Raw genomic sequence first — 22,858 nt, 5'->3', positions numbered from 1 at the left:
CTCGGTCATTTTCTCATTCCTCTGATATAAATGACCACTGCAACACCCTTCACCTTTACCACAGGAACACACTGAATCCATGATATTACAAAGCAAGAGCCATGAACTGTGAGAAATGCCCACCATAAATCTCCTGGTGTTGTTGACAAGAGGATAGCAGCGGTTTTCCAATAGATAATGGACAAGGGAAATAAAGGAGGAAAAGAAAAAAAGATGGGAGACATTAAGCAAGGCAGCATTAAATAACAAAGAGCAGCGCGGCCTTGTGAGGTGTCACGAGTGTTCCCTTAGCAGCTGCGTATCCATCATGGAGACAAATCGATCGGTTAATGTGAGCTTCGGGATGGCGCTGACTCTGAATATGTGAGTATGATGAATAAGCCTCCTCATGGGAAGCGTAAAGTCAGTTGGAGGGGCACCGATTTGTTCGTAATAAATTAACTCCATGGATCATCAGAGCTTTAACAGAAAAGAAATGGAAAGCATAAACAAAATGAAAATACAGAAATAAATAACTAATCATGTACATACACTCCAATTTTTTAACTTACGCTGATGTAACTTTTTGGTTCTTCTGAAGGCAAAAGGAAAATTGCAATTCTCCCTCCACCCACTTCTCTCTCCATCCCTGCAACAACAGACTTGGAGGATAATATGCAAACAAACAGCGTTATTAAACCTCTCTTATGCACGTACAAAATCAGTCCAGAATTATGGAGTATTTTACAGAAATAACTGTCATCTGCAAAAAAAAATAAATAATTGGAATTAAATTGAATACGAAAAGATGTGTTATTTGGACTATTTTTGGTGAGTTAAATGGCGTCAGAGGGTTTGTCTGTGTGCAAAGGAAAATTTCATGAATGGGAAATGCGTTGCACCCTCCTGCTGCAGAACTGTCTGGAACATGATGTTCAGATGTACAACCCAGAATCACCCTCCAGTGGAGCTCGTCATGTAGAACCTGTGAATGAAGCTCGGTGGCATCATGAATGAGTTTAATCAATGGAGCTGCAGCATTTTACATTATTATAGGTAATACAGCCATGAAAAAAAATAATTAAAAAAATAGGACATTTCTTTCATCTTACTTTGAATCAAAAATCTATCTGATCTGTCCCTCAGCCAGGTGGTTTGATGCTCTCCAGTTGCCAATAGTAACCAAAGCTGGCCAAGAGTGAAAAAAAAAAAAAAAATCCACTCGGCAGTGAATGAAGCAGAGAAGTGTGAGAGTGGAAGGGTGTATTATATCACCAAGGACCATTACGAGAGCCGTTGTCAATGAAAAGAGTGCTGTATCCATGTAACGTGTTACCATGTAACCGGACAGTCTCAAAAGAGCATCGTCACGACCGAAGTCCCAGATTTTTCTTTCATATTCTCTTGTGGAACAAGATCTATTTTTTTGCAACAGCGTGTTTTTAGATCTAGAGGAAGTGATGTAAAGTCTAAAAATCACATTGTAACATAAAAAAGATCCTTTATCTGAAGTTTCCAGATACGTGCAACCACGTTTTTAAAAGCTGGCTACCATCTGACATGCACCTGCTGCACTCTGAGCATCAAAGCAAGCAGGCTGCTAATTGATGGAAAGGCTCTGATCTGCATGACGTCGTTGCAGTTCCTGTTTCTACCAGATGATGGCAGGATCAGACCTGGGCGGATCGACCAGAAAAGGGGGCTGGATTAAATCCTCTTTGAGTCTGCCAATAACAGCTCGAGTTGGCGCCTGCTCTTAGCCTACTATTGAGCCTGCTTCCACACTGCCTGCATCGATCGCACTGTTGGGAAGCGGCAGCTGACGAATCCTTCCCAAACACACACACGCACACACATACACACACACACACACACACACACGCACAAGAGGGGATCTGATCAACGTCGACTGCAACTTTGCCTCATTCATTCAGGCGGCATTGCTCAGTCCTGTTGAGAGGAGCTGGATCTGACTGCCGTGCGCTCCTCTCCTCTCCTCTCCAAACGCACCTAAACCTGGAAGATTTACTTGGTGTTTATTTATGCTGTTTGCAACTGGATTATCAACAAATACTCCCCGACGCCGAAATCAAAACAAGGGATTATACTTGTTCACAGAGCTCTTGGTGGCGGTGCGTGTAGCGTCTGCATGTGCGTCCTCTTCTTGCAAACAAAGCAAAGTGTTGGTAAATCTGCTCTGCTTGGACTCGGGACCTGCTGGAGATCGTCAGTGACAAAGTCTCGGAAATTCATCAGCTGAGAGGAAGGAGAAAAAACCTGCAAAAATGCCTCTTGCACAGATCGCGGAGCCATGGCCCACAATGGAACTGGTGCAGCTGGAAACAGAGGTAAGAAGAGAAATGGGACGATTTATTGTTTTATACCCCTACATTATTATTTTATGTAGGTTCCAGTGGGAGCTAAACCGGAGTGATGAAGTGGTGGTGGATTTATTTCGAACTTGTTGGCCGCATTCGAAACTGGTGTGCAAATTCATACATAATTTACAATGCACGTCTGAAATGGATTTTATGGGATGAATAGGCTGTCCATTATCCAGACTGGATGTCAGTTTGCTTCCAAGTGTCTGTGTAGGATAAATGTCAATCACTTCAGAGGCTGTGATTTACTCTCTTAACCAATAAGGAGATGATTCATCATTACCCATTTAGTTGATAGTTTTCCCACTGGCTCCAGAAGTAGCTCAGTTAGAAAATTAAAAAAAAAAATAAAAAAAATACCCCAAAGCCTTTCTGGTGTCATTTAAGCTGAGTAATTTCATCACAAAACTCAAGAGAGACTGAAAGTTGAACTTGTTTCGTGGATTAGATTTTATCCGTTTGGGAAAGTCAACACTCAAGGGGTCACGAAATGGAGTCAAAGTGCTCTGAGTGTGTCTAAAATATGAGCTGCAGGATGCAAAAACAATAAAAATAGAAGTAGTTTGGATAAACTGGCACGAGTTCAACCTGCAAAGTGTGATTATATAGGATGCTGAATCCAGTGGTACTCAAACTGTGGGTCTGGCCCCTCAAGTGGGGCTTGGAGAGAGTCCATGTGGGGCATGAAGAACCGCAGAAAAGTAAAAGAATTAAGTGAAAATAAGATGAATGAACTGATTGAGCGAGATTTAGTGGACGATATTGTGCTGACCTGAAACTGACAAAAACTGAACGTTAAGTAACTGCTCCCACTGTCATTTTTTGATGATTGAGATTTAAGAAAAATTGTGCTGAGTGGGGCAGAAAACCTCGGCGCAAGTTTTAACTAGAAAGTGATTCATTTATATAGAACGTTAAAGAGAAATGCAAACAAAAATGCTGCAATTTTTTTCTCTATAAAATAAGCATCATCTCGTATCTGCTTTCATTAAAAAAAAAAAAAAAAAATGCAACCACCGGCTAACTCTGGCATCTGGAGGGGAGCAACCTGTGGCTCGTAATGCTGCAACAGGGACACATCTGGAGGCCTGTCCAGCTGCGCGGAATTGGCTCTTCAAAAATACCCATCCCTTGTGTCTTGGATCTCCCAAGTGAATAGCTCTGATTTTGGAATTACACGGCGTTCTCAATCGGCTTTACCTAGCATTAGTCCATCTCTGAGGTGAAATAAAACCTCTGTGATTTGAGGTGAAATGTAGCATGAGGAAAAGACGAAGGGGGGGGGGGGAGCGTGAAAATCTCGGAGTAATCAAAGAATTCTAATGATGTGGGAGCGACTAGAGTGGATGGGTGTTAGGGTGTGCCGTGAAAAACCTGCTCCCAATGAAGGAAGCAGAACTTTTTTTTAAATATAGCAACGGTGTCATCGTGACATGGACCGTCCCGTCATTATTTACAGTGTTCTGCAGTATGTGAGTAGTGTATCACAGCTGAACAGATGGTGCTGCTGATCCCGTGAAGAGTGTTAAGTTTATTTCTGTCAAAATATCCTGGTTTTTTTTTCTCCCTGTGTGTTTGACTCTTTGATAAACACATTTGCGAAATCCTTGTTATAAATACAAACAGACTATATATTGTAAAGAAAAATAAACACCCACCACACACACACACACACACACACCCCTCTCACACGCGCACAATGAATGTGATCACCCTAGTCCCTGCCAGTTGGAGTGGGATCGATTCCATTTCTCTCTGTCACCAACCTACCAACCAGCTGCACACACTGCTTACTGATGGTGCTGCAGAGAGGTGGCGAGTCAGGGCTGAGATTGATCTAGCGGTGGAGGGGGGGGGGGCATGTTGGAAGAGTCAGATACAGAGACAGATGGTGAAAAATGCTGTTGGCTAACTGAATTAGATATTAGAGAATGGATACACTTCATGGAAGCATCATGCTCAAAATAAGCACGATATCTCAAAAACGAATGGGTGGATTTTGGTGGAATGATGGCTGTGTATTAAAAGGAGGCTTTGGAGGTGATCTGGATTGAATTGACGAGCCAGGATCCTGATGAGGGTTGTAAAATATCTGCTTTTAGCAGTATTTTTCTGGACGAATAGACGAATTATCATGAAATTTTTGGAGTCCACGTTGAAATGGTTGAAAGAACAACTTTCAGTTTCCAGAAATCATCTTGATAACCTTTTAGATTATGCTTTTACATGACTTCTCAGAGCTGTTTGAATGATAGACAGATGGCTCATCCAATCACCTGCTGAGTATTTCCTGAAATTTGGGTCTACGGAGAACTTTTTAGATATTTCTGTGTCGCAGACTTTCCAGTAGGTCAGGTCACAGGGTTCATACGGCCATGAATAAATCAGGAAATGTTACTGAATATGAAAAGAGCAATAACCAAGCCAAGAAAAGTTTTTGAAAAAAATAAATATTGCTGGAAAATTTGGGGAAAAGTCATTGAAATTTGCCCTACCAGTATGTGCTTATTAGAGTATACCTATGTGGCGCAGTTACAACTGACTGAGAAAAATATTTTTTGGATTATCTTTTACAAAGATTGTACTTGATTTTTAGTTAAACGTTTGCTATTAAAAATAGGCATTGATTTCTGTTTTTTTTTTTTAATGGGTGAGTGGATTTTTCAGGGAATTTACAGTTGAGAAAATTGTGCTCTTGAGTATGAAAAAGTCACAAAAATGTGTTGGTAAAAAACTGTGTGGGAATCCTGCTGAAGGAGATGGTAGGGATTGTGTTTCTGGAGCAGTTATCTGAAAGATCTATTCTTGGCAGGTTGGAGAACGTATATGAACAGGTTTTGATGTCATATTCTGTATGTTGGGTTTTTTTTTTTTTTGGTAGCCATGTGGTTTTCCATTTTAATGAACTGCAGACTGATGTGTTTGGCTAACCTGGTTTAAAAAGGTCCGCTCGCGTGTCGCTCATTGTTTTTGCGTCTGGAAAACGAGAAGGTGGAAGTCAACTGAGGCAAGGCAAGGCAAGGCAAGGCAATTTTATTTGTAGAGCCCGTTTTCACAAACAGTTTGTCTCAAAGGGCTTCACATGGCATCATAACAACATCCTCTGCCCTTAGACCCTCACATCGACTGAGGAAAAACTCCATAGAAAACCCTTTTAACAGGGAAAAATCTGAGAAACCTCAGGGTGAGCAACAGAGGAGGGATCCCTCACCCAGGACGGACAGACGTGCAGTAGATGTTGTTACAGACAAGAAAACAGTTTACAATACAAAATGTGGGAAACATGGAAATGTTAATAACAGAGCTGAGGTGCTCACCGGTGCTTGATAGTGTGACATAGCAAAGCATGGAGGAAAGGGGAAATAGAAGTATTTGTTTGGTTTGTCAGTGAATCATCTCTGATAGGTGGACATTCTGAACCTGGCCAGGCCGACTCAGTGTACTTGCGTTAGCCCGGTTGGTGAAGGTCCTCCCCAAAGATCTGAATAACACGTCTGTCAGTAATTAGTTTAGATTATCTTTCCAAATGTATGGATACACGTTCTCTTTCCAAGTCTGAAACCTAGATGTCTTTATGCTTCTCCGTATGTTTGGGTTTTTTTTTTCAATGAGGAAGGACTCCTGTTTTCCTGAATGGAAAAAAGAAATGTAAGTTGCAATGTTTGCATGTTGCAGGAGTTTACGAGCCTGGATTTATAGAGCAGGATCGTACAAGACCAGACGGTGAAGAAGAGGGAAAGAAAGTGCCGTGGAGTCTCTGATGGTTATGCAATTGTACGTGTCAAGGAGAGAACAGGGTTAATACGTGGAATGTGTGCCATGTTTGTTAGAGAGGCGTGGTGAGCACTGTAAATTCAAGTGCTTGTGCGTCAGTGTGTGTGTGTGTGTGTGTGTGTGTGTGTGTGTGTGTGTGTGTGTGTGTCTGTGGTTCCCATTCGGGCCTTTATCATGAGTGCAGGTTTAGCTGTAGCTAATCTGGGTGTGACCTGTGGAACACCTGAGTAGGACTGTGGAAATGGAGGAGGGCGGGTCAGGCATGTGATAACACGGCCCTCAGCCTGATAGCTGCCCTGAGATCAGCCCTCGTCTTTTTTAAAAGTACAGTTTATAATTCATCTGCTAGCGAGGCTGAGACCATATGACGTCGAAGGGAGTATTTAGTGAGTCACTTTTGTGTATTTGAAAAATACCCTGAAGCAAACTCGAATAATAAATGTTTCTGCGTATCCATAGTGAGCTTACCGGATTCATCGGCCCCATAATGCACTGCGTCTGTTCCGACTGCACAATCTCAGACTTTGAAGCTGACGTTTGCGTGTCAATAAGTAACTTGTACGGTTGGTAAAACTATCAGGTGCAAAAGTGAACATGTCGATCTTAATGTGATAACAGTTTATTCAAATATAACCTGTTTATGAATTGATGACTGTTTTCAGAGATATATTGAGGTAACATTTGTCCAGTGGTTTCTTCAATAAAACTTTTGACAAAAAAAAAAAGAAGAAAAAAAAACCCGCCGTGAAAAAGCGTGGTGCTTTTTTATTTGAAGGAATGACAGTCAACATCTAACCTTTCGTTCTTTGCTTGTCTTTCAGTGAAGAAACGCTTCTTTAAATGATGCAATAGTAACATCGGCGCTAATTTCTAGGAGCCACCGTAGTTGCTCTCAAATAAAAAGCTTATTTGTGCTGTCAACTGACACTTTAATACTGATTTCTTCCCTTTTTTTTCTGTCTAGTGCTTACTTCTACCTGACAAACTACTGTCACGTAGAAATAGCAATAGCCCATTTTCTGGCATTGAACTAAAAAGAACATTAGTCATGTGACCTGCTGTCAATACTCAGTGAGAGACACTAAGCCATGTGGTCAGATAGGATTACAGACAGCAGTAGAGGAATGGTTATTGTATTTCTTAGTTGCTTGGATACCGGGCTGCGCTGCTGTAATCACGCTGTTAAAACCCTGATTTATCAATCCAACACACACACTCAAACACACTCACACTCACACACTAGTAGTACTCTGAGATTATACAATCATACAGGAGTCTTGTGAGGCATTAAACGTTTAAGCTGTTTGGTTTGTCTGATATCATTTCTGTGTATGCAGTTTTGCTTGTAAATTTCTTCTGCTGAACTTGCACGCATACATTTGTCCACACACTCTCATATTGTTCCTCACGTTTAATTATAAATCACATTTATTCATCGATGTATTGGACTGTGGGTTTATTAATGTGGCTGCTTATGTTGGTGTGCATGCCTGCGCTCGCATTGAGGAAGCCCAGGGGAGGGGAAGCACCATTAACTGGGCCACTTGGATCAGCCACGCAGAGCTAATGAGGTTGAAATGTGTTGAGCAGTAACTCTGAGAAGACACTGCTGACCACACACAGACATTCACGAACACGCTTTACCTCACCATATCTGCTTAAACAAACACAGCCAGAGATACTGGAAACCTCAACGATTTTTGTCTTTAAAGGGCATCATCGCAATAACATATCTGTGCGTGACTTCGAAGTGCTTCCTGAGTTGCTTCCATGTCTCCCCCGTCACCTCTCAGACTGACTCTTATAGCTTTTGTGTTCGGCACAGTTTGGCTAAATTAAATTTCCTCTTGGGATCTTGATTTAAGTCCTACCAGATGAAATGTTGGTCTGTAAAACTGCCTCAGGGCTGCAGAGGTCTGACAATTTTATAGCTGACTGCAACATGAAGCAAAGACTAAGGAAGTACATCCAGTAAGAAGAGAACATGCATTCTGATATCACAGCCAGAGTGAATCAGATCCACAGTTTGTGTTCTTTTTGCTCATAAGATCCATTTGATGTACAAAAACATTGCAGATCGACTCTCTTGTCACGGCCTGTGCTTCCTCTTGTACTGTGTAGTTTAGTATTTGATTGTCAAGGCCACTATTGTCATTGTGTTGACTTGCTTGTCTTCTTCGGCGCAGTCTACAGGAAGAGGGAGACGGAAGAGAGCATAGAGGAAGTGAATAACCTCAGGGTCCCCCTTTCTGTCATGTAAAAACAAATCCTCCACCGCTGCTGCCCGCCGTTGGTGTCAGCAGTCTAACCCAATAAACGTTTCTCTGAATTCTATGATGCGTTACATATGTTTTTAGCATGATCCAGGATGTTCCTGTCATCAAAAAAAGGGATAGTCATAGATATATTTCCACAAGTATCAGTTGTACAACAATATACATCATTAAATGCACATTTTACTGATTTAAAGATACAATGTGGGGGTTATCTGAAGAGCCGATATTCAAAGAGTTTGGATGTCCGCCCCTGCTGTTAGAAAATGCTAACCCCCTTAGTACGATACTGTGAAACTTATTGATAGATTTATGTTTCAACACGTTCATTAATGCATTGTTTAGTGACAGTGAGGATAAAACCAGGTACACGTTCCTGAGTCGGGCTGCTTTGTTGCTCTACAAGGACTTCCTACTGGTGGCTGAAGAGCTCTAGAGAGAGATCATTAGTGACGTACCCAAATTCAGGATTCTATAAATTAACTCTTACAGTGACTCTGTATATCATAACAAAATGACAAGACCTGATTTATTGGTGCTTGCTTGTTCAGATGATTACAAATTGGCCCTTATGTTGCTTAACATGATTTTTACAAGTCAAATTACAAGTCACAAGGAGTCTTAACCAGCTTGTGAAAACAATCGTGTCCCCTCTGGTCTCAGAGGAGCTTCGTTAATTCAAAGTACTCAAGGATCATCACTTGCAGGCTTCTTTTGTGAGTGTGACTTAGTAGAATTCTTGTATTTTATTTTATTTTTTTTCAGGATGGGCGAGTATAGCAAAATCAGAGAGGTATGCTTTGTGAATTTGATTTATATGTGGGACTGAATGTCAGGGTACCTATTTTTTTAAATACTCTCTTACAGTCCTATACAAATATATAATAATAAACTTATAATACCGCTTAAAATATTGCATCATTGTATTGTTTTCCCACTAACATCAGCTATCCTCAAATATCACACGTGTGTGTGTGCGTGTGTGCGTGCCACCCCTTGAACCATGAAGCTCATTAGCCATGTCCAACCCTCAAGGGGAAAATCCATATTTTCTTATTAAAAAGAGAACCCTTCAAATACACAAAAAATGTCCGCTGGTTTGTCAGAATGTTGTCAGTTGTTCATGTTTTGATTGATTAATTAATTTCCAGTAGTTGAACCTGCAACTGCTTTTGCAGTTTTCATATTTTTGGGGGAAAATGGTTAATATTTGTTTCTTTACTGTTCCAAATTTCAAGAGGCACGCCTGTATCTTTTGCTGTGTGAACAGTATGATGATGCTTCAAACAGCAAGCGTTGTCTTACAAATCACAATCATTACCTCTTTTCAGTAACACTTACCTCCCTTACATGGGAAAGTGTACGCATTTGTGTGTCACCCTGAGATTATTGGCTTTGCCAGCAGAGGAGCAAAGTGCTGGGTGCAATGGTCTGTTTCCACCCACACAGTCTTGCAAATATCCTCTCTCACCCTGTTTCTTCTCCCCTCCATCACACATGTGCAAACACATGCGACACATGCACATGCTAACTGTTTGTTAAATCTGCTCTTTTGACAGAATGGGCAGAGCACTGCAGAGGATGGAGACACATCTTCCGTCAAGGTATGCGACATCTTTGGAATGCGCGCGCGCGCGCGCACACACACACACACACACACACACGACTCATTATTCAAATGACCTTAAAACCTTCTTAGTTAGACTAAACTGATATATTTTTGTTATATTAAAACAGCTTTTTGGGAAAAATACATGAATTTATCATCCTCCCCAGAGCCAGACAAGAAAAATAAACACCCTTCTCTCCTCTCTGTGTGCATTAGGGAGCTGAGACCCATAGAGACTTTCTGAGCGCTAGTTAGCTTAGCATAATGAATGATAGTGGATGGGCAGATTAGCCTACCACCATCTTGCCCTGAGCTTGAAAAACATGTAGTTCCTCCTCTGTGTATTCTGGTTCAAATAGATGAGGTTCATCTAATCCTACTCGTCCTTTCTCACAAAGTCGGCCATGTTTAGTCATAGTTGTCACTCTTCCAGGAGTCAACAAATGTTTTGTTGGGCAAAGTTACAGTTGGGCTTGGAGTTAGCCTTTTCTTCATATTCCTCGTCATTTCATAACAATGGAACAGACCATTTTTTTGAGAAAAGTGCATTGGGTTACATCTGAAAAAGCTATGCTACACTTCCCATCCACTTCCATTCATTGCGCTAAGCTAACTAGCAGTTGGCGTGTGCGTCACAGTTTACCACTGCAGGCACACAGACGAGAAGGTTACCTAACGTCATGACAAAAGTCAGTGTGTTGCTTTCGCGCCTCTTTGAGGGCGAGCAGCAGAAGGAAAAGGGAAGGTGTCATGCTCTCACATGTGTGACTGTGCACTGATTTATTCATTTAGGAATTGCAATGACATCTCTCAGATGGAATTAACTGGCTGGAGCATTGAATACTGTTTGAGTGGGCAGATCAAGTGACGTCCAGCTATTGTGTGTATGTGTGTCTAGGTTGATGTGATAGATTAGGGACCTTGTGGCATTACACATGCTGCGTGTCCTCATCTGCCTGCAGTAAATGGTTTCTATTTATACTGATCTTTTCCACATGAGCAACATTGAATGTGCTTTTCCAATGTTAGCTCATTCACACATTCATACACTGATAGCGGAGGATGACATACAAGGTGCCAACCAGCTCATCGATGACAATTAGGGGTTCGACATCTTGCAGGAGCAGCTTGAGCACTAAAAAGATCCTTTCAAAATGATGTGCTTGTTCATTTTTGCCCACTGGTCTACCGTCTATGACAGCTCAAGCCTCAACTCTGTTGGCACCATAGACAGTATTTTACTTGATATAACTAATTATTATACAACATAGTATTGAATAGTCAATTATATTGTTAAAAATCATTATTATATTATTGATTATTTCATTTTAATTAGTTGTTTTGTCAATAGAACGTAATAAAATGCAGAGATATCTTGTTTTTATCACTCTTCAGCTCATTTAATGGCCTAAATGTCAAAAGAAACCAGGAATTGTTCAAATTTAAACACCTTTTAATTATATGATCTGGATGATTTTGACTGAAAGCAATGATTTATTTACAAAAACGGTCTGAGCTGCATTGTTTATGCGTCATATAGAAACCAATGCACACTAGCTTGCATGTGGAGTTGCACAGTCATTAAGAAACGCTGAGTCAGCCCTTTTCCTGCCTCCTGGCTGGACTCAATGCTTTATTGTCCAGCCCTGTAACATGATCCTGTTTCCTCCTTTACACTATTATTGTCCAGCCATGTAGCGGAGGATAAGGAAACGTTCCTTCTCGCTTCGCTGCTTTCTTTTCGTGCCCTTGCTCTCAAGACCATGTCTAGCAGAGTGTCTTTTTTTTTTGTTTCACTTCAGAACAATGTCCTGTGACCGAGGGAGAGACAAATGGATAGAGCAATAAGGGGTGGTATTTGATGGCGGGGAAAAAAAACAAATTAGATCCAACAGCGTTTGATAATTAAAATTCTCAATTACAAAAAAATTGGTTGTATTAATATTCCTTGGGAGGTGAAATCCTTATCGCAGAAGTCGTGTCCTGTCAAAAATGTATCACAAATTTTAACAGAATTTCCAGAAAACCTGCAAAAGAAATGTCAACTCACACACATTTCCACCCACTGCTATTATATGAATAGCGGTGCCAAAAGGAGCTGTTCTCTTTGTCTCTTCTTCCTTTTCCATACACACTGTTTTATTCCCTCATTTGTTTAATCTGTATGAACGCTGATCTCAAGGTTTATATCCTATATTATCAGTGGATTCCAGATTGGATGTTACCCCAGGACTACCTAAACTCACTGCTTTTATACGCATCCATCATATTTTTAACCTTCAAAGACCTGCAGTAGGCTACAGATGGAATTCTTGGTTTAATCTCTGTAGACCCGATCTGCATAATTAGATGCTAATCCGGTGTATGGGATTGAGATGGGATTGGGCCTAATCATGTAAATAATTGATTTTTGTGAAGCATCACGGTAATTATGTACATTAGGTTAAGAGTTATTGACTGGACTGTAATTTGATCAGTTATGTAATCAATTATGGATATATTTCTCTTTCTGTGAACATGTTGAAAAAATAGTCAGCCAGTAATTTCTTAAACCTGTCACCCCAAGGTGTCAGAACCGACCTGGTCACCCAGCTGTGCTGGCAACACGTCGGCAGGGTGGCTTTGCCGCAGCAATCAATAGCCAATCGTTGTATAAATGCTGAAAATCTGATCACCAACGCTGTTATCTATACTCGGGAAATGGGTGGTACCTGGCTCCAGCAGGCCTAATGGAGGGAGTGCTGGGTGAGATGGAGGGGAGGTAAGAAGTGAGAGACTATGGACAAACCATCCACAGCACTAATGGTCTGCTGTCGCATGACATTCTCTCTCTCTCTCTCTCTCTCTCTCTCTCTCTCTCTCTCTCTCTCTCTTTCTTTCCTGGTCTCTCTGTGTGGTGTAAAAATGAGAAAGTGCATATTACTCAGCAAGTAGTGCTACTATTGTCCCTCCCGTGCTTTATCACTGCCATTTAGATAAGAATTGTGAACACAGGAGGAAATGCAGCCTGGCAGGCTGACAAAGAAATGGAAGAGGTTGTGAATTAAGCTCAATAGTGCTGAGTAGAGCAACAAAAAATATATTAGATTTATATAAATTTATATAAGCTGATTTGTTTATTTGTTACTTCCTTAGTGATTCTTGCTTTATCCTGCAGGAATACTGCAACTACATCATTCGTTAGGATTTGCGTTGGAGGTGAACGGAATCCCAACATTCGCAGTTATTACCTCCTGAGATAAATTTGTTCCCCAGAGGTTTGCTGTGTGCTGTTTGTTGATACTGTGCAGGTAATGTTCAGGAGGATTTTAAACCCCTTTTTTCAGAAAATGGCAACACCCAGACCGTGAAGTTACTGGAGAGCTGAACTATGATCTGACACACTCTGTAAAGCTTCACAAAGTTTAGTAGGAGTGCTGATGGGATGATTACTCATCAAGGCAGGGTCACCTGAGTGCCTGAGAGGCTAATCAGCTAATCTGAAACCAAATTTACCACCTGGTAGTTAGCCAGCTTTTCTATGATCTGATGCGTGGAAAAAGCGCTATTTCTAGAAACAAATCACTTTGACTTCACTGCCTTTGAGGGTACTTGAGAAGAAAAGCTGAAACATTGGATATGACAGCCACACTTAGCAAGGCGGAGGTGCTACTATGAGGTGATGTAGGAGGAGGGTAAAGTCACATGTGATCTGTCAGTAGCACTGGACTGTCAAAGGAAGTGAAATTGATGAAGTCTGACAGACAAGACTGACCTTAAATAAATGGATTTCTTGCAAAAATCTCAGACCGATGAAATGAGTGTCCACAGTCAAATCTTGACCGGTTTGAGTTTGTCATCTGGGTACTTTTGCATACTCAATTTTCGCATAATATCCATACTTTTTTCCATTTTGACTTGAGTATACTCAAAATTTTAAGTATGTAGTATGGAAGTATGCAATTTGGGACACACCGTGTGTGTGTGTGTGTGTGTGTGTGTGTGTGTGTTTAATGCAGTCTGTGTTGTAACTCCATTACTGAATGTCCCTCTTAAGTATGAATTCCCACCTACCTAACCCGAGGGCAGAAGGAGGTAAGTTTCCGTTTAGTGTTATGGACAATTTTTTTGTGGCCTCTAATGGCTTTCTTTTTGCTGCAGCAGGTGATGAGTGAGTAGCATGTGGGCTCTAGTGATCAAGTGACAAGATACGGAGCAGAGAGGTAGCAGAGATGAGAGCGAGGTTATTGTGAAGAGTGGTGAAGAGGTGATGCAAAGTAGAGCAAACGCCACGTAGCGGACACTTGAGGGCTGTGCATCGTTCTCCAGCTGGGTGTGATGTCACGGGTCACAGTTTTATGACTGAACTGGCATGCAGGAAAACAAAAACGCGCAGAAAACCGAGCATTTCCAACACACACTTATGGGTGTTATGTGTGTAAAACAAATGCGTGCGCGCGCACGCACACACACACACACACACACACACACACACACACACACACACACACACACACACACACACACTGTATTTTACCAAAACCTCTGGCCAGTCTGTTTATATCCTAATGGCAGGCTTGTATGTTTTTATTGGTACATCTTTTCCTCTCTGGCCATGTATGTGTTAATCACAGTGATAGCTCAAAGCAGCCTTGGTGTTGATTGTTTCTAGGACTGATTAAATATTTACCAGTAGAGAAAGAGAGAGAGAGAGAGAGAGAGAGAGTGTGTGTGTGTGTGTGTGTGTGTGTGCGTGTGTGTGGGCAGGGATACATGATGAGCTGTTTGACCTCTGGGCTACCGTAAGGCTTGCAAGCCAGGAAATGGGAAAGTCAAGGCTGTGGAGCATTTATTTGTGTAACCATAACCCCCCAGTGTGTGCTCACGCATGCTGTAGGCATAGAAACTGTTTGCTTTCTTTCACAAATGTGACCTCGTACTTGTTTTAAGTGGCATGACCCACGTCCTGCCCCTCCCCCCCAAAACACACACGCGCACACACACAAACTCCCAAATACACACTCATACCGAGGTAGACTCTAAGCTCGCCTCTCCTGTTTTATCAGTCCATGCATAAGCTCGCAATCCTGGATGGAGTTAAGACGATTATGTACAGGAGATTGTCTGGTTGACTCAATATATTGATGCAGGATCTGCTTGCAGAGATGATCGGTCATCTCGTGTTGAACTTGGTACATCATTTCGAGTGTGCGTGTGAATGCGGTTCACCCCTTGAATCATGAAGCTCGTTCGTGTGTCTGTATGTACTTATTTTTGGAGACAACCAATTATCTTAAAATTGTAAGAAATGTATAATGGAGAAATTGATTATGAGAGGGGAATTAACTAAAAGTCCTACAGTTAGAAGAAACAATTTTACATTATCATAATAGAATGCGTTACTTGAAATTCATAGCCTGCAGTAAATATACAAGTCACCCACCTATTCAGTGGAGTATTTTAACAATGACTTTTGATGAATATGAATTGAAAAGTGTATTTTTTCAACATATGGAACTTTTGGCTCAGTGTTTCAGTGTCCTTCCACTATCCAAAGACACCCTAATACACCTGCTGCTGTGTTTGCAGAGCGTGATCATTACATGTGCGTGTGCACATCTACATTCCTGAATTCTACAGTAGTGGGAGCATTTAAAAAGGAAAAAAAATTAAGTTTAGATATTGTTTCCTGAATAAGAAAATAATATTCCATGTTGAAAACAAATCAATGCAGTCAGTTGTGATTGTAAACAAAACAATATTCTAACTGTAATTAATAATATACAGAATATCTGGTACAGTTTTGTCTTACTCACCAAGGTTCTACTGCAGTAGTTGTTTTTGTCAACTCACTGGGAACGTTCTGATCCGTGCTCTGACCCAATGCACCAATTACTTTTGGTGAGTGCCAAGAAGCACCGACTTTAAGTATTCTGCCCTGTTAGTCTGTCCCTACTCCCCGCCAGAAATAATGGATTAATCCTGGAAGACTAACCCTATAACCAAGTGTTTTTGTGCCAAAACCTAGCCAGACTAATGTGTGTCATATTAGAAGGATGGAACAAACGGCTTGAATGGATGTATCAGTTTAAGGACTAGACTATGTTCCACCATTGCACTGGTAGAAAGAGCTGGAGTTGGTCCCTGGGTGCTGCTCTATCAAATGTCGAGGATTCACTGAGTTGTATCCTGCACTTTGACAAAAAAAGACCATCTTCTACTCCCTCCAGGTAAGTCCTCTCCATCTGTTGTGTGGAGCACTGACCTTAGCAGACATTCTGCAAGTATTGCCCCTTTGTGGGCTTTCGATCTGCTAAATTCTGTGAGCTCAACTCAGAGAGCCTGAAGGCATTAAGACATAGGAAAAAGGGTAAAGCAGAATTATTGCCTTTTGTTCTCCTTTCCTACAGGAGAGGTCTGTTTTTCTCTTGGCCCAAATCCCTTGCTGGGGCTCTTGGCATTGTATCCTATCATCTGAAACCTCTCCCGGCCCTTTGGGTTTTTGCTGACTAATAGTCAGCTCTATGTGAAGAAAGGGAGCATGTGCACGGGACAGTTTAGAGCAAAGGTGTGTTGTTTTGCTCTGAGCTCCACATATTCCCACCAGGATTAAAAAAAAGAGAGCGTGTTTTGCAACAAATGTTAACGTGACTAGATAGCTGGGTGTAATATGGAACAAGCGCATCATTTTTCATCTCCTTTATGTAAATATGGTTCTACTAGTCAACCATCTGCTGCTTCTGTTTGCCAATTTCAAATGAATGCCAAGTAATCTTTGCAAATACTGTAATGGACAGACCTGTGATCGTAGAATAGTTGTAGGAAATATTGCTGTTGTAGTCTGGAGCTAATGTTCGCTTCCTTTCCCTTCATTTTTGAATCTTACGTTGACATCAGTTTGGCTGTCCCCTATTTGCTTCCTCTCAAACTCTTTCCGTCCCTGCAGCCGATTGAAGATGAAGTCTCCTCTTCTCTACACCGGACATCTTTTTAATATATAACCAGAAAACTGTGTCATTGAAAATTAAAGCGCCTTAATAGAGGTTAAATAATGCAATATACAGTAACTTAATGGAAGGAATGGCAGGACACACTCTTTGAACTGGAGAATATCCGACATGTCTTGGAGAACTGTGTTGCAATAGACTGCCAAATGCAGCCAAAGAAGCAATGCATTATACCGGCATGTGCTTGGCGGCGATCCCTAGTGAGCAAAGGCCTGCATTAACAAGGTTTGGACACGCCTCCGGGCCCCGCACAACCAAACACTTCACATTCCACTGCAGGGTTTGGAGGAGGGGTTGGATGTAAAGTGAAGAGAGTTGTCTAAGACTGATTATATCACACTGAGCTTCAGGACGCAGGCTAACATGCTCTTCATAGATCATTATCCTGTCTAGTGGTTCTTAACCTTTGAGTTTGCGACCCAGCCTAGAGTAATCTAGTTTGTATTTACCACCGCTCCATAATTCAAGTTTGGCTTTGTTGTTTTAGATTTATTAAATAGCTGGCCAGTCACAATCAATATACTTAAGATATAAATGGACGATAATTGATAAAACAAAAGATAACGTCCCTATTAGTGAAGTAAGTTATAAATCGGTAGTTTTTTTTTTCCATAAATCAGGTTTCCAAAGGGTAAACTCTCAAAGCAGGAGATGGGAACCCCCCTAATTCAAATAAGCTCTGATGTAGTAAATTTTAAAAGTCATGTGACCGATCAGCTGTTTTGGTCACAATCATCTTCAGGGATATTCCCAAACTTTTGTCCTGGACAGCAGTAGCATTTCCTGCGTTAGCTCACACCAAAGAGAAAAATTCTCCATTCCAGTGCCGGATGGGATTTCTTCCTCTACTGTGTGTGACAGCCATGTACAATGTTACCTGTACCGCCATCTTGTGGCAGCATTACATAAACTATTTCATTCGCCCACAATTCCCATTTCCCTTATGTTTACAGTGTAACCTCAAATATCTTAAAAATATTCACTTGACAACTAAACAGAGTAACAACTAGAGGTTTTTTTTATCATTTATATTTATACTTCTTTTCATAGCTTTTGACTTGCACAATGAAATCCCTGCCAAGACAATTTATATATGGCAGAATGTTTAACAACAAACTTTTCCTGTTTAGAATTATTATTTTCACACAACAGTTTAATGACCCTCAAAATGTATCTCATGACCCCTGTGGAGGTTCTGCCCTACGGAGAAACCGGTCTTGTTAGAGGACACTTGGACACGAGGACACGACTATCTTGAGTGTTTGTTTTTGTGTGTGTGTGTGTGTCTGTGTGTGTGTGTGTGTCTCTGGTTTCATGTGATGAACCCAGATGAACCCTGGAGAATTTGCATGGATTCCAATGTTTGCTCTGCCTGTCACCAAAAAAAGAAAAGATAAAAAAAATCCGTCCAGCTGTCTCACGTCTTCTCTGTTGAGTGCTGTAAATTTCTTTTGGTTGCTTTTGCATCTGTGTGTGTGTGTGTGTGTGTTTTGTTTTTTGCACCCGTTTACATAAACTTAAAATACTATGACTTTGATTGATGAGGGTGCAGCAGCAGGGGAAACAAAAAATGTCAACTGTGTAATGGGGGAATTGCTGACGGCAGCACTGTGGCAGAGACTCGGAGGTGACATTGGTCGTGCCCAATCACACCACAGATGTGGCTCAAGTGCTCATACGCCTACACACACACACACACACACACACACACACACACACACACACACACATCCCGGCAGCCCACAAAGAGCAGGGTGTTTTCATAGCATTGTTTGGTTGACAGCTCTCATTATACCGCTCAGATTTTTGAAAGCATTTATATGACAGCCTGCAGCCACACACACAGATATGTTATACACAGTCTTGTCAGTCTGCCTCCAAAGTACGAATATTTAGCCTCTGTTCCCTGTTTTTACACTCTCACATGACTCTGAGTTAACAAGCCCCTACGATGACTACCGGGCAGGGTTATGTGCTGGGCTCAGTCAGTTGACAGCTTATTGGTCTTTGTCGTCCTCCGTGACTTTCCCTGTCTCTTTTTCATCCGTTGGTAACGTACATCATCACTTTTCAAACCTCCCATCATTTCCTGGGTGTGTTATTAGCCCCTAGTTAGCTAGTACAGTAGACAGCTAAGAGCTGCACTCCAGATCTAGTGTGCCAGGAAGGAGTTGGCAGTAACTCAAAGTCTTTTACTTTAGACGCAAGGTTCTTCTGAGTTTTGTTATCTTGGTATCAACTGCGCCCTGACCGGCGCATGAGTCGGCACCTATATCAGCCCTTATTGGCCTATCGCAGGCCTGTTCCAGATGGAACATATCAGCGTTAGTGTTTTCTGATATGCAGTTATTAAAACCTTCTACATAAAATGCAGAAAACCATTCCTATGGGGATATTTGATCATTATTTAAATGGTCAAGTATTCCAGTTTTAAATATTTGTAATAAAGTAAGTGATTCATTGGAGAAATAAGCCTTCTGAGTAACTTCCAATCATGATATTGGTACAAAAAGTGAAAATAGAAAAGGTTTCTTTTCAGTCCCGCAAAAAAAGTCAGTATATCGGTTTCACATATCAGTAATCAGTGATTTTTATTATTTTTTTGTATCTATTAGTGCTCTAAAATCAGAATCAAACTCAAAATCACATCGTTCTGGCCCAAGTGTCAGCCGTATTTAAATGTATTGTTCCATGAACAAAAAGAAATCTTGAAGAAATTTTAAAGAAATCTTACGGAGGATGGATTGAATTTTTCCTGTAGTACTTCTGGATATAAAACCTAAAGTAAGACATTACTATTTGGTACAAAAACAAGGAGGACATTTATTCTTTTTTTATGATTTTTGCATGATGGTAGTTATCGAGACCATTTTTTGAAATACAATTTTGAGGATGGAGCCAAAATGTTGAAAATAAATGTGACATTTCAAGATTAAAACCAGACTGCGAGCGTTCGTGAATATGGCTGTCTGTAGAGGAAATCATCAAATTGTGTCAGAGAATCTCCAAAAAGGAAACTCCTTTCTCTTTCAGCGCATAAACATAGCGTGGTAGTGAGTATAAGTACATGGAAGAGAAAAGTAGGTGTGTTAGAAAAGAGAGACCACACCAACTTGGAAGAGGCGGCCACGTTTATTCCCGAAATGTTATTTCCAACTCTGACGTTTCGATGTCCTACTCAACATGTACAAGGAAAAAAAGATTCCTCCTCCAAATTTTTTCTTCTGTGTTTTGGACTTCATATAACTATAATCTCAGATTGCTTAATATGTTGTAGTAAAATATGCAGTTTCAAAGAAAAAAAAAGGGTATGCATTCAGCTGGAAATGTGTCTAGCTTTATTGCATCACACTGATAAAACATCTTCTCTAGGGGGTGTGTGTGCGTGTGTGTGTGGGAGGGGGTTGCCTGATGTTAGTGCCAACAATTCACTATAAATGAATGTCGTCTCACCACAGAAGCGCCTCTTGTTCTCATGGGTCACAATGATGGACTATCATCTACCCCTGGATATAATCCAGAATTATAATCTTACAATTGACGCAGTCAGAAGAAATGTGCATATGAGCCCCTCCCTCCCTCTCTCCCTCCCTCCCCGCCCTCTCATTCTCTCCCTCTCTGGCCACGTTATGTCTCCGTGTGGGTTGTTTGTAAGACTGTTGCATGTCAGCCTTGAAAGGCAGCAAAAACCAGCTGATATAATCCAATGTTACTCGAAGCTATAGTAGTTCTGGGGGTCGTGTCTAGCTGGATTAAGAGAAGAGAAGCGCATCCCAAAGGTGGGAATGAACTCATAGCTGTAGTCACGTAATAAGGAGTTTTGGTAGGATAGCTGTAGAGCAACCTTTGCCTCACAAAGAATATTCTAGAGCTTTGAACCAGCTTTTAAGAGTGATTATTTCAAATGAGTTCTTTTGTTTTCACCCAGTATTTGGCCAAAAACGAGCAGAAACCCTAAAGGCTGAATACTGAGTGTCATCTTGCATCTCAGAATAACGCTGAATATATTCCGACACCCAGTGATCCTGCACAGCTATATAGCATGAATCGCAACAGCCTGAGTGGCTGCAGTTGTCGAGACCTAATATACCTACTCACCCAGAAGAATAGTGGAGCAATTAGCTTCCAACAAGTTCACTTTATCCCACCAGTGTGAGGTTAGAGTGATAATCTGTGTGGGCTGATGTTAAGAACAAACAAGACAACCTCAGTAGAGCCATCGAAACTCCCGATTAGTTACATTAAAATGCGCAGATGCCAATTTCTGTTTTTCTGCACGTCCACAAACCTGTGGGTGATGTTCTGTTGGGGTTTATGCTTCATTACTTTACACTCAACAAGAGACATAACTTCTTTTTATAGGTGCATCTATTTGATAAAAACCCAATTTGTAAATAACACAGTACCAAATGATAATACTAATAAAAAAGAAAAGTCAGTGACATTGTAAAACTTTATTTAATGGCCACCACTGACCTCTTTGGTTCACTCTCTCTGCACCATGCTTGCACACAACTTAATCTCGGGCTATAGAGGACATCTTTCCATTGTCTTCTGCACAAAGTCCAAACTATTTCCATCTGGACAAATTTAGTAGTGTTGGATTGTTAACTTTAAATGCACATCCGACCGTTTGGAGCTCATATTTAATTGTCGGCTATGCCAGTACTGCAGACCTGTATTGATGGAGAGCATGCGCTTGACTCCTGGTGCCATTTCCCGCTCGCTCTGCTTCACTCTTTGCGATGCACCTTAATTGAATTAACTGTGTTTTCCCCTGGACATAATCTGAATAAATAGATGAGTAGATTAAGGTGTTTCCACTGAAATAAATCACAAATGGTAATGAACTCATGTTGCTATTGTACAGTTGTGAAAGCTTTTACCAGGTGTCAGCATTTCAGTGGCGTATAAGGAGACATACTACAGAATTCTACCAAAAAAAAAGTAGCTTTTGGATTAAATACAAAAACAAAATGCCAGTTTCAATCCAGCTTCTAACAAGTTCGCATGGGTAAACGTTTTTGGCCCTGCACCATTTATCAGACGTCAGATGAAGACAGATTGTACTGTCAGCTCTCCCTGCACACGGGCATTTAAAACAACTACAAAATAGACACAAAAGTAGCATAATTCACATTTCTTGAGTTGGGTCTTTCAAAAGATGAGACTACAAATAAACACATACAGAGAAAGTGAGATTTGATCAGTTGTACCTGTGCTGACATTGAGGCTCAGAACCAGAAGTCTCATTGTCTGCGTTGTGATGTTGAAATTAAAGATGAAAAGTTCGAAGACTGTGTCACGAGTAGAATGGAAGGATATGAAAGTGTTTGCTGACGCCACAGAAGCGTCAACTCTTTTGAAGAAGGAAGTGAGATTTATTTAAAGGTGTGTGTGTGTGTGTGTGTGTGTTCATTAAAGCAGCTCAATACTAAGCCAAGCAGAGATAGAATTTGAAGTATATTCAGCCCCCTCCCTTTGAGAACAAGCAGCCTTAATGAGAAAAGCGAAGGTTGAGAATAGAAGTGCAACTTTTAGAAGCTGAAGTGCATCTTGATGTTTTGTTCAACGTACCTGAATCTTTATTCCTACCTGATCCTGATTTTTCTCTTGTGCAAAATGAGACCTTGCAATAAATCCCTAATTTTCCACTTTTATTGAATATGTTTGAGAGAGGAGACCGAATTTGAATTAGTAATGTTTTATTAATGTAATTTGGTTTTAATTTCCATTTTATGGATTCTGGTTTCATTTTCTTTTTATTATTTAAGATTCTAAAGATGTTTTTGATGTTCTACTTTTGTTCTAAAGCACTTAGAACTTGCAGGTTTTGCATGAAAGGTGCAATAGAAA

General features: G+C 40.9%; 1 protein-coding gene across 3 annotated transcripts in view; it reads left to right on the top strand.

Moving 5' to 3' along the window:
• Nucleotides 1-22,858, top strand: part of rps6ka1 (ribosomal protein S6 kinase a, polypeptide 1) — a 53,123-nt gene that overhangs the window by 8,583 nt on the left and 21,682 nt on the right. For 2 of the 3 annotated variants that reach the window (XM_086183344.1, XM_086183343.1), the window contains exon 2: nucleotides 9,967-10,011. In XM_086183344.1, the coding sequence (XP_086039470.1) occupies nucleotides 9,967-10,011 (45 nt within the window). Of the gene's footprint in view, nucleotides 1-1,686; nucleotides 2,328-9,966; nucleotides 10,012-22,858 lie in introns of those variants that run through there. The other variant, XM_086183346.1, reaches the window with a different exon arrangement.

The sequence above is a fragment of the Aulostomus chinensis genome, chromosome 17, assembly GCF_037954235.1.
Source record: "Aulostomus chinensis isolate RoL2024-O1b breed Wild chromosome 17, RoL_Achi_v1.0, whole genome shotgun sequence".
Classification (NCBI taxonomy): Eukaryota; Metazoa; Chordata; class Actinopteri; order Syngnathiformes; family Aulostomidae; genus Aulostomus; species Aulostomus chinensis.
Note: the sequence above shows the minus strand (reverse complement) of the source record. Positions and strands in the feature narration are given on the sequence as shown.